The sequence below is a fragment of the Vanellus vanellus genome (assembly GCF_965231255.1).
Source record: "Vanellus vanellus genome assembly, chromosome: 6".
Lineage (NCBI taxonomy): Eukaryota > Metazoa > Chordata > Aves > Charadriiformes > Charadriidae > Vanellus > Vanellus vanellus.
In genome coordinates, this window is record NC_138911.1 from 59,480,094 (window position 1) to 59,494,937 (window position 14,844).

The 14,844-nt window shown below is 35.4% G+C and overlaps 1 protein-coding gene across 1 annotated transcript in view; it reads left to right on the plus strand.

Moving 5' to 3' along the window:
• The window catches only part of PPP1R13B (protein phosphatase 1 regulatory subunit 13B), a 74,086-nt gene that overhangs the window by 48,381 nt on the left and 10,861 nt on the right, over positions 1-14,844 (plus strand). The window contains exons 5-9 of the mRNA XM_082485088.1: positions 6,051-6,152; positions 7,191-7,365; positions 7,686-7,882; positions 9,136-9,300; positions 10,130-10,310. Coding sequence (XP_082341214.1) covers positions 6,051-6,152; positions 7,191-7,365; positions 7,686-7,882; positions 9,136-9,300; positions 10,130-10,310 — 820 coding nt within the window. The remainder of the gene's footprint in view (positions 1-6,050; positions 6,153-7,190; positions 7,366-7,685; positions 7,883-9,135; positions 9,301-10,129; positions 10,311-14,844) is intronic.

The window sequence follows — 14,844 nt, forward strand, 5'->3', positions numbered from 1 at the left end:
GGTTACCTTTACCATCACAAACGTTTTTGGGACAGGCGGTATGGAGGACTTCAGAGAAGGATTGCTGCTTTTTTTGCATATGGCCAAAATGTTCCTTGCCTGTACTACAATGTTAGAGTGGCAGCCTATGTAAAGAGTAAACAGTGTAGCTGGGTTGTGGATGGGATATATGCTGCATTACCTTTAGTAGCTGCTCTGTATTGGCTTGTCAATAACTAAATAGGTGGCTGCAAGTAGTGGGGTACAAGCAGAAAAATTTTCTGGGTAGCCCTTTTGCTGGCCAAAGTTAGAACCAGCTATTCTGGGCTCCAAGGCAAAAGCTAAGACGCAGACTTTCTCACCTCCCCATGTGCTGGTTGATTACACTTTATCTAGATTATGTTGGACCACGGCAATTGGTGGTTTAACCTCAGAATCATCTCTGACTGTGACAAGAGAGAAGGGTGAACCAAAATACTAAAAGAGAAGTAGCAACCGAGGGAGTAAGGGTAGAGGTGATGGACATGAATGATAGGAAAAAGACTAGAAAACGTGTGAGGGAGAGTTCATTGTACATGATTCATTGTGCAAGAATATGCCTAGGAGAAGGTGGAGCTCAGCCAGTTTTAGGAGGCTTGAGGTACTTGAACCTACACTTTCTAGTGCAGGGTGTTGGAAAGGGAACTGAAGTAGAATTGCGTGGGAAATGGGTGTGAATGCCTATCTTAAAAAGAAGGAAGGAATAGATAAGGGAAGTTAATGACATGGTGGCTCTTGCAAACCTAGAAAAAGATCTGAAGAGATAGTGTGCAGGAAACGATTGGTAAATTCTTGTACTGCTCAGGTTTTCTTTTTCAATTAATTGGTTACATTATGCTTTACACTGGCTATTTAAATGGTTAGGTGTTGCTGAACCTAAACATGACATTGCCAGTCATTATGGTGGCCTGTAAAGCTTTTGAATATTTGTTGTTTTCCTTTAAAGCTCTTATTTCTGAAATCATAACTGTCTCGGTGTGGGTTTGATATATGTTTCGTTATTATTTTCAAAGTAACTTTCTGTTCTTATTAGTGCAGACTTAGAAAATGATCAAAAATAAATATCTTCATGGCTTAGACATGGAGGCAAAGAGATGCATAAAATCAAACCACATCCTAATTATCATATTTTAAAAAATAATCTATCTCAAAAGGTCAGTCTCGTGGTTTTTTTTTATTTTAATACTGAAATAATTAGATTCCTCCTAAAGATAGTTTTCTGATGGGAGTAAAGGCAAAAAACCACAGGAATCTGCCCTTATTGCTTACATGTCTTGACTACAGTACCCTCTGATTGTCAAAGAAATATTTTGAGTGCAATTTGAGTGCAATTTTTCATTTACTATTGTGGGTTGCCAATGAGTAAGCCATTTCATAATAGCTCAGAAGCATGTAGACTGAGGAGTTTGTGATGATAGACAGAACAGCATAGTGTGAGGGTAGAAAGGAAGGAAGGAGGAATAAGAAAATGAATTTTAAGAGTGACAAGACTAATGTGTAAAATAAATACTAAAGGAGGTTCCTTTTCTTAATTAAATGCCTAAGGTATGACTTGTTTTGAGGCTGCTTGTAAACTGGTTCCCAAACTATTTAATTACTACTGTACCATTCATCTCACCTGTCTCAAAAATATTAATCATCAAATGGTAAAATATTAGCTTGTAGTAGGAGGGTAATGTCAGAAGCTGAAACTCCAGTTCATTACAAATTCTGTCTCTCATCATGACCTTTTAAAGTCCATCCTAAACAAAATAAAAATTTAAGATTCTTGTCAATATTGAGAAATTAGGTGATATAGGCATAAAGTATTCTTGTCTGTATGACACATACATACACATACATAATACTTCCTTAGAGCCTGACAATGTGGTCTTTGCTTCACAGTATTTCATTAAGGAGTTCATCTCTATGTGCAAATGCTTCTGTGAATCAATGAAAAGAAATTCACAGTTCAGCAAAACTGTCTGCTTTGATGTATCACCATGTAGCAAATGAATCTTTGGAATCTGGAGGAGTAGATATTTGTAGTGGCTTTTTAGTACCTCCTTCAGAAGGCAGTTCTGTAGGAGGTAGGTTTCTCTTGCTGCAGGAGAAAGGAGGAGGACTGGACCTTACATGTGATAGGCTTGTGTTTGTTATCGTGAGAGGTGAGTGACTTCATGGATGAAATTGTTAATAACTAGTATGAACAGCACAAACTTAGGAATCTGAGAAACCAACAACCTCATTAAAGAACTGAGAAAATGCAGCACTCTCTTTGCCTTGCATAACCTGAGGTTCTGAAGAAGGACTGAGACTGACTTTTTTCAGTGGTGGTGTTTGCATACAGATAATTACAAGCAGACTCAACTAATATGAAATGCTCTAAACGAATTGATTCAGCTAGACCTCAGCAAGAGAAAGATTCAGTGCTTTTCATGCTGTTTCAAAAATGATGTCCTGTTTGGAGACCTGAAATCAGCAACAGTCTGTCTGAAAATAATTGATTTGATGTCGAAGAGGAATTCTGCTTGGTCTGTTTACTGCTTTTGCCATGTGGATGAAAAAGAACAAACTGCGAGTGAAGTTACAGGTTTAAAACTTTGTTTCCTCAGCTGCCTCTTCTTTTCTTTCCTAAGTATAGCGTAGTTATTTTAAGGGAAAGGGATGCTTACTGATATTCTGATAGGTAAACATTACGATATACTGATAGGTAAACATTAAAAGATTTCTCATACGACATTTATATTTAAATGGTTAATTATCACTGTTTCCTATGTTCTTGTGCTTTACCATGTATAAAAGGTTTTTAGACATTACACTTTCTAAATGGAACGTTTTATAGTAGTTAATAGGTTCTTCAAGGAGAAGCTAATATTTGCATTCATCTTATAATTATATCTTCTATATTTTACATAATACAAAATAATGCTGTACTTTTTTTTAGGCATTATAAGGTATACTTTCAAATTTCCTTATTTAAAGCAGTAAAAATCCTGAGCTTTTGGATCAAATGGGTTTTTTGTTTCTGATGCTTTTACAAACCAGTTTTCTTATTGTCACTGTGCATTCCAGGTTACATTTTTCATTTAGAAAATCCATAATTTTCAGTTGGTAAAATGGCTTTTTACTTTGAATATGCATAGCCCCTACACGAATACATTTTTTTGAGTCTGGGTATATTTTTAACAAGATTTCTTAGCAGAATAAAACATCTCTCTCTTTCTTAGACAGTGTTATACTGAAAATTGCTACTGGAAATAGAACGAGCTATCAGTGTTGTTAACTTAAACCGATGATCAAAGCAGAAAGGAGGGGAAGCATTGGGAAGACTTTGCATAGTCTGATGCAAATTCTGTATTTTTGAAACAGCGTATATGCATTCAGAAAATACTACCAATTCATCCCCCCATCTTTTTTACTTTTAAAATCAGCTATCCAGAGGGCAGCCTTCAAGCCATTCTGAGCCCCTTTTAAGAATTACCTACAAAGTCCAGCAGAAACAGATGTAGAGGTTTAGGTTTTTCTGACAGAAGGTCATGCCAAAGGAAGTTAGCAGACCCTGAACATGTTCTGGGAGCAGCATCTGTTTTTTCTATGTTATTTTCTTGTCTCAAGTAAGCACATTTTGGTTTGTGGATGGCACTTGGAAAAGCTTCCTTACTTTCTTACCCAATTAGTGCCTTTCAGTCTGTAATTAATAATAAAATGTCTCTCTTTGATTTATTAGCTGGTGGCGACAAGTGCGTCCGAGTTATTTGGCCTTCAAGAATATTGTGAAGGACTCTTGTCTGTCATAAAAAAAAGTATACGCTACTAAGTTCAATTTTTTTTTTTTTTTTTAATTAGTGTGTTCACTAGCAAAGTGTTGAAATAGAAAATTAGTGTTTTGGGTAGATTTTTACCTTTTGTTCTAGTTCCACTATTCTATATAGCTATAACTGTAAATAAATACATACATAGATTATTTTTTTAAATTACTTTTCTACTATAAATAGTTTTCATTATTGTTGACTAGTAAGAGGAGTTTCAGTTGTAGTATCCAGTAAGAATTATAATTTCACTCCATAATTTATTCAGTTGAAAATATTCAAAGAGGGACAATAACTTTCTAAAAATTTTAGTCCAACATGTCTATATCATGCATCTAGGATGCAGCAGCTTTAAAAGTTAGTGTTCCAAATCTGGCTTATTTTAGTTACTGACCTTGAGGTGCATATCTTATCTGAATAATTGTATGCAGAAACACAAAATATTAATTGGAGTTCAGGTAGCAAAAAAAAAAAAAAAAGAAAAATCAGTTATTTTAAATCAAATATTATTTTCCTTTCCTGACTGAAATTTAAAGAAACAGTTCTGTATTGGGCCATTGGTTGGAGAATTGGTACTTACTTAAGTAGGAATTTGATGATTTGATGTAGGAATATGAAACAAGCCATTCAAAGTGGTTGAGATACTTCAGTATCAACAAGATGTTAGAGGAGAATTTTGCTTTTCTTGGATGGAAGCACAGTATTGCAGGGGACATGTTGGATCACTACAGGACTGCATTGGAAGTCAGTCGGGTGAGCCCAGAAAAGCAGATCAGCTTTCCTCTGGGGTCAGGTTTGATCAGATCCACAATCTGATGCTTGATTCATTGTGGTGGGGCACTGTTTTGGGGAGGGGTCTCTTTTTTTTTTTTTTTTTTTTTTTTTTTGTGTCTGAAATGTTTAGACCTCATTCTATTTTGTAAACATTCATTTGAAACTGAGTGTTATTTATCAATATATCCAAAACATTTGATTTTCTTTTCTTTTTCAGCAGTATTGTCTATATTGGAGATAGGAAGTGAAGTAATTTTAATGTGGTTTACTAATAGTGTAGTCATGTAGTTCAGTGAAAATACTACATTGTTTATTGAATTATTGCAATGCAGCAGTTCAACTTCTACATTGATCCACTAAATTGACTGAATTACATGTAAATACCTTGAAACAGATATTGTGCTATTCTGAACTTTCCAGTTTTCCAGCATAATTTTTCAAAGGATGGTATTTTCTTTGTGTGAAAATTCTAAGTTGTGGTTAAACCATGCAATTCAAAGGTTGTGGGTTTTGGGTTTCTGAGTAGCAAAGCAGGTATTTGGCAAGTGTCAGCTTCTGGAATTTGTCTTGTTACACCATGCTGACTTTCTTGTGATTGCACAGTAAAAAATGTGGTTGAATTGAAGTAATTTAATATATAGATTTAAATTATATTTGTTGATAGAACTATGACTATACTGAAACATTGCATTCATTTTTAAAAACACATAATATTTGGTCTCACACATTGTCACAGTATTATATGAATTTTAAATAATTTTCAGCGATTGCCTCTCTACCCCAGTTTTGTAAATTATTTGTTAGTTTTGAAATGCAAAAGGAGTGATGAAGCCCCGCTAATATCTTGTCTTTTCAAAGGTCACTCAGTAATAGCTGCTTACTTATCCAAAGGGGATGAACTTTGCTTCACTTTGTATGACTGTTTTTTCACAGATTCTTACCTTAAATGCTCCAATCTGCCAGGAAATTTCACAATCTTTGGATGTGACCTTAGTGACAGCCCTTATCTGTAAGGGTTCTCACGTGGTCTTGTCCTGCGCTAGGTAAACACTGAAAATGTTAGGAAAGGAAGGAAGCTTCAGACTCCAATTACTGCTTAAAATACCTGCTTGCATGTGTGTTATCACATGCGCCATACCAGTACTGCGTACCAATTCTACAGAACATCTTAACAGAGCAGTGTTAAACATAGCACAAGGGCTTTTTTCTTGTTTGTTTTGTCTTAGTGTTTTCCTCTTTCATCTGCTCTTCCACTTTTTGCTTTTTCTGTGCCTGATAATGTGCATGTTCTGTGTCCTTTCTTTCTGCTCCGAGTTTCCTTACTATTTTATAGCTGTCCATCATTATTCTTTTTCTGAGGACTGGGGAGGAGGCTTTAGCCCTCCTCTGAGGAGTGGGGATTTAGCTTCTATTGTCAGAACACTTAATATACATCAACACATTAATGTAACATGTTGTGTTCTGCAGGTTGGGAATCCACGTGTTGAGCTCACACTTTCTGAACTTCAAGATATGGCTGCCCGACAACAGCAGCAGATTGAAAATCAACAGCAAATGTTGGTTGCTAAGGTAATAATTATATACAGATGATAATAAATACAAATTTCCTTCAACAAACACAAGCATAAGTTTCATGCATACAGAAAATCACATTAGTTCATTCTAGATAAGCTCAAGAAAGAGCTTGATAAATCCATTGTATTACCAAGTTAATCTTAAACTGTAATGTTGTATATTGCCTAGGTTAAATGATACTATAGCAACCTATGTCAAGCCAAATCATGTGTCTTTAAAAAATATTGCTAGGTTTTATTTGTCTCTTGTGATGCCCACTTCATGATCTGTGGTAGACCAGGCTTGACTTTATGCTCATCTTTAGTAGCTCATTCACTCCAGTACAGTAATAGTGGTGTGAGATGAGAACATGCCCGCTTCATACATATTCATGTATTACATTTCCAAAGTCTCTGAAATGTAAGAATCTAAGTATGGTTTCAGAGTTTAATGGGTTTAATGTTTTTTACATTGTTGTAGGTGTTATAATATACAGTATGCATTGGATGCTTGGAGTACCTAGGAATCAACCTATCAATTCTGTTCTTTCTTGGTGGAAATAATGTAGAAAAAGAAACATTTTTCTTATGTGCCCAGCAGAAGGACTATTATTTAGAACTGGAACATTATTTTGCAGTAGGTCAGCTTGTTTAAAATGGTCTGTTGGACATATTTTGCCTTCTTTCGGAAGCTGGATAACAGCGTTGGAAGTTCATTTTCAACAGCATGAAAACCGTTGATAGCATCGGAAAACAGATGTCAGAGGAAGCTTCACAGATGTGTTTGAATGAGTGTCCAGGCTAGAGTTGTATTTGCATGTATACGTCAATTTGAGATTTAGTCTAAAAAATCTTGAATTTCTGCTCTAAAACAGATTTGTTAACTTAATGTTAAGAGTTTTTCTAGGAGGACTGATATATATTTTAACTAGATACAACTTTTTCTGATTTCTGAAAATAAAAAAAAACATTCATCATAGGGTTTTTCTAAGTTAACTTTTTTTTTAAATAAGTGGGTAACAGGTACCTCTTGTCTGAAACCTCATTTTATCAGGAACAACGTTTGCGTTATCTGAAGCAGCAAGAACGTCGTCAGCAGCAGTCTGTTTCTGAGAGTGAAAAGCTTCAAAAACTTAAAGAACGAGTTGAAACCCAGGAGACAAAGTTGAAAAAAATCCGTGCCATGAGAGGACAAGTGGACTACAGCAAGATCATGAATGGCAATCTCTGTATGTGGAAATGTTAAGTAATTTCTGTAATTTAATTTACTATTCACTGCATGACTAGAAAATAATGCTATATTGCTAGTCAATATAGTATTGAAGCAGGATTTCAGATAGAATGTTTTTTTGTCTTACAGAGGGTGCTCTAACTATTAGGAAATACTATGACTGTTAGCAGATTCCCAACATGTAAATATTTGATGTATGCATGCATATACTAGATTTAAAACTATTGTGTTGTATTTATCAATACCTGTAGAATTAAAACATTAACAACTTCTGCATTACTTAATTGGTTTTTGTTATTTTTATCTTGTTAATTTTAGCAACTGAAATTGAGCATATAAGTGCCATGTTCCAGGAAAAGCAACAGGAGCTACAGGCTGCAGTGTTAAAAGTGGATCAACTTACTCAGCAACTGGAGGATTTAAGGAAAGGGAAACTGAATGGGTTTCAGTCTTACAATGGACAAATGACAGGACCTGCAGCAATAGAATTAAAAAAGTTGTATCAAGAGCTACAGGTAAGTGAGAGAGAGATGTGGTTTGGATGATAGCTGTAGATTTTAAAAAGTTGTATAAAAGCTGTTTGGTTCTGTGGCATCTCATAAAATTGATGTATTGGAATGCTGTTAACTTGTGAGGTTGTAGTTAGCATATAACCCTTTCTAAAACAGAATTTCATTAGCTTTAAAAACTATTTTTGTTGTTGCTCATACACATAATGATACAAAGCGTGCAAGTGTTTTGAGGGGCATTTCTCAGCCCCTAATACTGAAATACTGAACGTTGACATAATCTAGTATTTGTTTAATCTCTTAAAAAAAAAAAAAAATTAAAAAATTCATTTTGGCACTTTTCTATTTTGCAAAGAACTGGGTGTAGCAAGCTCACTTAGATGTCATCTTAACTTGGAGCCATGACAGTGAATAAAAGTTAAATTAAAATATATTGGGAAAATATAGCTATGATGTCTGGTGTAAATAAACAAAACACATAAGAATTAAAGAACACATTTTAACAGAATCATCAAAAATACAAGCTGCACTGTATCCACTGCACTATGTAGTGCATTATAGCCGCAGTATATTCACACAGTAATCCCTGTATCACTGTCATATATCTTCCTTCAAGAAGACTGTTAGATCTAAAGTGTAGTTCTCCTATGAGTAATTAAATATTAAATTTACATAGCAATTTTTTCCAGTTTTTATGATTAAAAGTTATGGAGTACTTAATTGTGTGCCAATGTATCAGGTTTTGAAGGCTTTTCTTATTTACTTGTGTACTTTATTGTGATCAAGGCAACAGCTCTAATAAATATTTAATATTTATAAATTAATTTAAATTTCAACATTAGTCTTGCTCATTTCTTTACATGAGCAAATACAAAATACAATCCATGACATGTTTTCATGACTTAGGGATAAGAGTCCTTTTTCCCTCTTTTTCCCCTTTCCGCATTTGTACAAGGCATATCTGCCTTTCAAGTATTTCTAAGTGAAAAGATGTATTTAATAGGTATCAACTAGTTTATTAGGACATTTTTTCGCTGTTGTATTTTAAGAGTTTTTTGTGGTTGTAAATGCTAATTTGACAGGCTGTGTGGAAACATAACATTAGAGACATCAGAACAAGTTGCCAATCCAAGTTGCTTTGGGTTTTTTAGCAACCTATTAAAAACTAACTTGGCAACAGACAGAATGAAGTAACTGTCCTAGCAAGTGCTTCCCCCCTGTTTTTTTTTTTTTTGTTTGTTTGTTTTTTTTTTTTAAAGATTCGTAACAGGCTTAACCAGGAGCAGAACTCCAAGCTTCAGCAGCAGAAAGAACTCTTAAACAAACGCAATATGGAGGTGGCCATGATGGACAAGCGAATCAATGAGCTGCGTGAACGACTATACAAGAAAAAAGTTGAGGCACGTCAAAAAGAAAACATTCCTGTAAGATAAACTGTTAAAAGGGCCACACTTTAGTTTATCAAGAGCCTATAAAAATTATGTAGATCTCACTTTTTCCCAGCTGAGCAATACAATTACATCTAAAGAACCTATTTAAAATAGTTTTAAGAAATCTGCTACTTTTAAATGTTTTCCATAGATATCAGAAAACTGTTAGACAGAATGTGTTTTCTTTTATTTTTCTTTATGGCACAGACCATACTATATTAAAAATTATAGTAGTTTATATTTCTAGGAAGGAAAATGTGATTATGGGCTCTATTTCAAAGCATAAAAAGTTTGTTTTTAATAAAATATTGATCTTCCAATATAGAAAATTGATAAAATATAAATGGTATGATGAAGTTAGTCTTAATGGTTGCCTGGAACTTTGAAAAGAAACCAGATGCACAGTAGACCATTTATCTAAGGACTAGAGAGATCAGTTCTGGATTTCCATATGTATTCCTAGCTGGAGATAGTGCTTTTAAAAAAAACCCAAACATATTTGATAATTATAAGAACTTATTTTAGTCCATTTGCCTAAGAAAAGAACAGTGAGGGAGTCCTTACGCAGATAAAGGTTTCTACAAGAAATGTATGTGCTGTGGCTGAGAAATTTCATTTTTAGGTGTTGATTTTGGGGGAATAAAATTCTACTTTTTAAAATTTTTTTTTTTTTTTGGTAGAAGCATGGGGTATGGTACCTTAATTGCTAAAGTGTCTTAGCCACAGTGCATGGTTCTAGATAATTAAATTTAGACCTCCTGTTTGTGCACAAATGCCTAGATTAAATGGAAGTTCACATTTCAATTTGATTTTTGTTTTTTAGTTGAATCGTATTAATGGAACTTCTTCACCCCAGTCATCCTTGAGTGCTTCGGGAAGGGTGGCAGCAGTAGGACCTTACATCCAAGTTCCAAGTGCTGGGACTTACGCTGTACCAGTAGATCCGGTTAAACCACAGTCTCTCACCATTGCTTCTAGCTCAACACATGGAAGATCAAAATCTGGTAAGCACTTAAGTGTGGTGTTTATTAATACACATGGTTTGGAAATGAGTAAGAAACAAAAAGAGTAGTCTTAGGGCACCCAGTATTGGCATAATCTCTGTAGGGGAAGAGGCAAGTACTGTTCTGGGAATTGGACATTAGTCACTTGATATGAGGCGTTTTTGCCTCTTTCCATGAATTTTTCTTAGGAGATGAGTGTTTTCTTTGAAACTTTACTAGCTGGTACACCTCTAAAAGGAGCACATGTTTCTTTACAGATTCTATGTTGTCTTTAATAGCTTTTCAATTATTTTGTGTGTTTGAATGTACTAATGAAATTAACTTTGTGGCAAACTATATTATAAACAACTGGTTACAGTAAGTTGCTTTTTGTCAAGTAAATCAAAGCTATTGGGGAAAAAGTAAAAATAATATTACTCCTCAGAAGGGAGACTAAATAGAAAAATAGAATAAAACTATGGGAAGTTTTTACTCCAGCTGAGATATGAGAATTTGTGGTGCTTGAAACATTTCTGAAATGGAATAACCTTAGCATTGATGCTGTTTACTTGTTTCTGCCTTCATTAGTGAAGAAGCTGCCTCTTCAGAGTACTCCCCAAAACTTGATGTCCAAAATTGGCTCCCGTGTCTCCCATAATTAGTAATTCCATCTACATTATAAAATATAATTTTTTATTATTTTTTTTAATTTACATTAGACACTGAAGGAAGCAGGTCATGACATGAGGTCTTTCTGGCAAAGCTCACCTCTCTGGTAGCAAAAACAGAATTCTTAAGAAATGGCTAGCTAGGAAAACATGCATAACAAGAATTAATAATCCCATGGGTAAAACCACAGAACTTAGTTTACCTGGTCTTCTAGGAGAGATCTAAAAATGAGATAAGCAATGACCACTAGAGCAAAGCTTCTGCAATATTCACATACGTTCCAGTACTTAAAACTGAATACTTCAGCAAAGCTTGCAGCTTTCTTCCAAATGGGAAGAAAGAGAGGGGAGAGAGGAAGAGATGGAGGGAAGACAGCCTGAACCTCTCTGTAGAAAAGGATGACAGAAATGCACACCACACCACCCCACCACGCCCCAAAAAACCAAGATAAGGAAGTGAAACTATCAAACAGAACTTAAAAAAAAAAAAAAAAAGTCTTTTCCATTGATATTAGTGATTTAGCAATACCTTTCGTTTAATTCAAAGGCTGTACAAACCCCATCACTGTGGTTTTATGGAAAGGTTTTAGGAATATGGAATGCCTTAATTGTGGAGTGAAGTGACAGATTTACAACAGTTTTGTTTTCAGACATGTGGATTCCTCTTCCACATATGGGAAAGGACAGCTCATAACTTTTAAGTTCACCAACCAAAAATAATTCGCTATTTTGTAAATATCAACCTCAAAAGTTATACCCACTTCTAGACCTCAGGAGGTTACAAGATCTCTGAATGACAACTTTTTGATTTTACAAAAGTAATTACTCTACCTTAGGACTGACTTATTACTCTGAATGTACTTGAATTAAGTCCTATAAGATAGATTTATGTAAGGAGAAGCTTATATGCTCCCAGGAAGAAAAGAAATTGAGAATTTTTTTTCAACTGTCATGCTTTTATTTCTCATTATCTGAGTGTTCCTGTTCTGATTTCTCCATTGTCATTGTTATAATTTTTCCACCACTTTTTTTCTTTCTTTTTCTGTGTAACTGGATCTGCCTTGGTGTGTCCGGTAGAGACGGACTGTGGGTGTGTGAAAAAATCTCCAGACACCTGGAAGGTTTCTGATTTAGACATAATAGTGGATCCTATTCTGTCACCTCCCACTTCTCTTCAGTCTGCTGTTCACAATGTCATCCGCCTGGCACCTACTGTCTTTGACACCCAGCACTGTGAGTCCGTAGAAGATCTCTGGCTAGCTAAGAACTCAGTTTTTAATATGGTCATCTGAGCTCTTGCATACAGATGCATATTAAACAGCATCTTTAGAACTTGTATTGTGGTCTGGCATGCAGAAGATGCTGTTGAAGTGTAAAATTGTTGAAAAGTTGCTTTTCGTCTTTGAAGGAAACAGATTTGCAGCAAATTCATCCCTGGAGTACTGGAGTAGTGTATTAGGGATGAGTTTTCTTTGTTGAAAAACCTTGACATTTTCTGATTGTTATTAGAAAATGCATGGTAATCACCAAAACATGTTTTAATATATGAGAAACTAGATAGATAGCTGTATTACGTACAGGCTTAGCTTGAGTTACATTGTGGGAAACTTTGAGTTTCCATGTTGTGTTGGCCCCAGAGTTGGGATACAAGCTCACTTTGTCCAAGTCAATAACAAGAATCTTGCTGACTTCCACTGGACAAAAATGTTACACTTGGTTTGCACTTCAGTTGCTATAGTAAGTGTCCTGGATCCAGACCTAAAGAAATTTTAGGAAAAAACAGAGAAAATGCACAAAACCTTTTGTGTCTGCATGTCAGAGTCTTATTTATGTAAATATGAAATGGGGTGGTGGGAGTTGAATTACACTGGGTGTTAGGTAGTCTTACGAGTGGCAGCCAAGAGGGTACATTTGGAGGAGAAAATGAAGCCAGTTGGCCAAAATTGCTGTAGGGTGGCTGAGAGCAGCAGCTAGTGAGAGCTTGTCAGAAGGGCGTTGCCATCAGATGGGCAAGTGTGTTTGGGACCTGTTCAGCCTAACCAAAGACAGCAGAAGGCAGGTGCTGTTTGGCTGCTTCCTCTTAGCACCTATCGCGCAGGCTCTGGCACCATACACTGCAGTTGCAGATTGCAACAGCAGCTTAGTTAAGCACATGAGATTCAGCTTGTGTTGTGGGAGTACGTGAGAGGTGCACTCATAAGACATGCATGGTAGTTGGCAAGTCTGCCAGATTGTAATAGGAAGGACATAAAGGTGGGAGCAGTTATATTCTGATGTTTATGTAAGTAGAATGAAATGGACAAGTTAGAGAGAGGAGAGAGAGTTTGAATTTACTTCCAGTCTGTTATCTCAGAATCTGGGGATGAACCTGCTAATATTTGGAATTCGAAGGATTACAAAAAGATTTTGTATAACTATCTTTCTGATAGAAGAGTGTGGGCTTGTATTTGCAGGTAAGATAATTAAATTCTTTGTGATTTTTGCTGCTGTTTCTGCAAGTGCCTTCTTAATAGCTAAACTTACAGTAAAGATGCTTTCATGTTTAGCATGAATCAGCTATAACACCTTTTACTGATCTTCAGAACAAAAATTTTACTGAACCATAACCTTACTGAAGTTACAGAACATCCTGTGAATTTTGTAAGGTAAATGTTAATTCAATGCATACTTGGAAAATTTGCCATTATTTAGGGTCAAAGTGTTTACAGTCATCTCTTTTGGTCTTGCTTTTGATAACCAGATGATTAAAAGCAAAACCAAACAAAAGCCCCAACATGTCCAGTTTTCGGATGTTGCCAGTACTAAAGCTGAGCCTCATTACTTTACTTCCTGGTAGTTTGCAAGTACAAAAAGTGATTTCTGGACTATGTATGGTATTCTCAGTGTGTAAGTATGATAGCGTTAGCCCTATTGAAATGACCAACCACAAAAATACTCTTGCTCCAAAGTAATTATCTCTCAGAATTTAACCACAGTTGATCTGAATTTGAAAGGTTAATACAATATAGTGTATGTAATAGTAAGGAATGGTGTGCACGTGTAATTAAAACATAACTAGTATGGTAGCTTAAATGTGGAGATATAACTTTTTTTTATCTCACTTAAAAGTGATATAATTTTCACAATAAATAAGTTTATAGGCTAATGGAGTGAATTTGCACTCATATAGTGAAAAGTGATTGCCAAGAAATCTTCAGGTTGTCATTTCCGTGGGGGGGAAGAAAAGGGATACTCAATAAAGAGGACAAGGCTTATGGATAGAAAATAGAGTGGTGATGTTAAATTCACTGTAATTAGAGTGGTCCTACGCAGCTTATTCTCAGACTGTCCACTATATTTGACAGAGGATGGCAAAGAATTCTAGAAATAGCCTTGCTGATTCTGTTTTCTAGGGGCTTTAAACTGACATGAAATGAGAAACTTTGCCATTAAATACCTGATTCTCATTTGATGCTGTCTTACTATGGGGCCCAGAAATCTCAGTAAATCACACACACACACACCCCCACACACCACCCCCCTCCATTTTAGTTGTTATCCTCTAGTAAAGTTAGTTACATGTTACATGTCATCTTTACTGATCCTAAGTGCTCCACCAAGATAATTACAGACAATAGGGAAGGAGAAATGATCTCTGGTCTCCTTAGAGTAAGAGCAACCTGAAGTTTAATCTTTTCAAGGCAAATCAAAGCCTTAGGATCTAACCAAGGATCTATTTAGTTACTATAAAAGAGATCTAATTATCAGGCTGTTTAAACTGTCTTGCTTACTTAGAGAACAGAAACTAAATAGTTTCACACAGTTAATAAAGTAACATATCAATGCATCTATGACTTCAGTAAGGATTTGTTGCCTCAGTTTATGTGCAGCTGTGCATGATTTTTTGC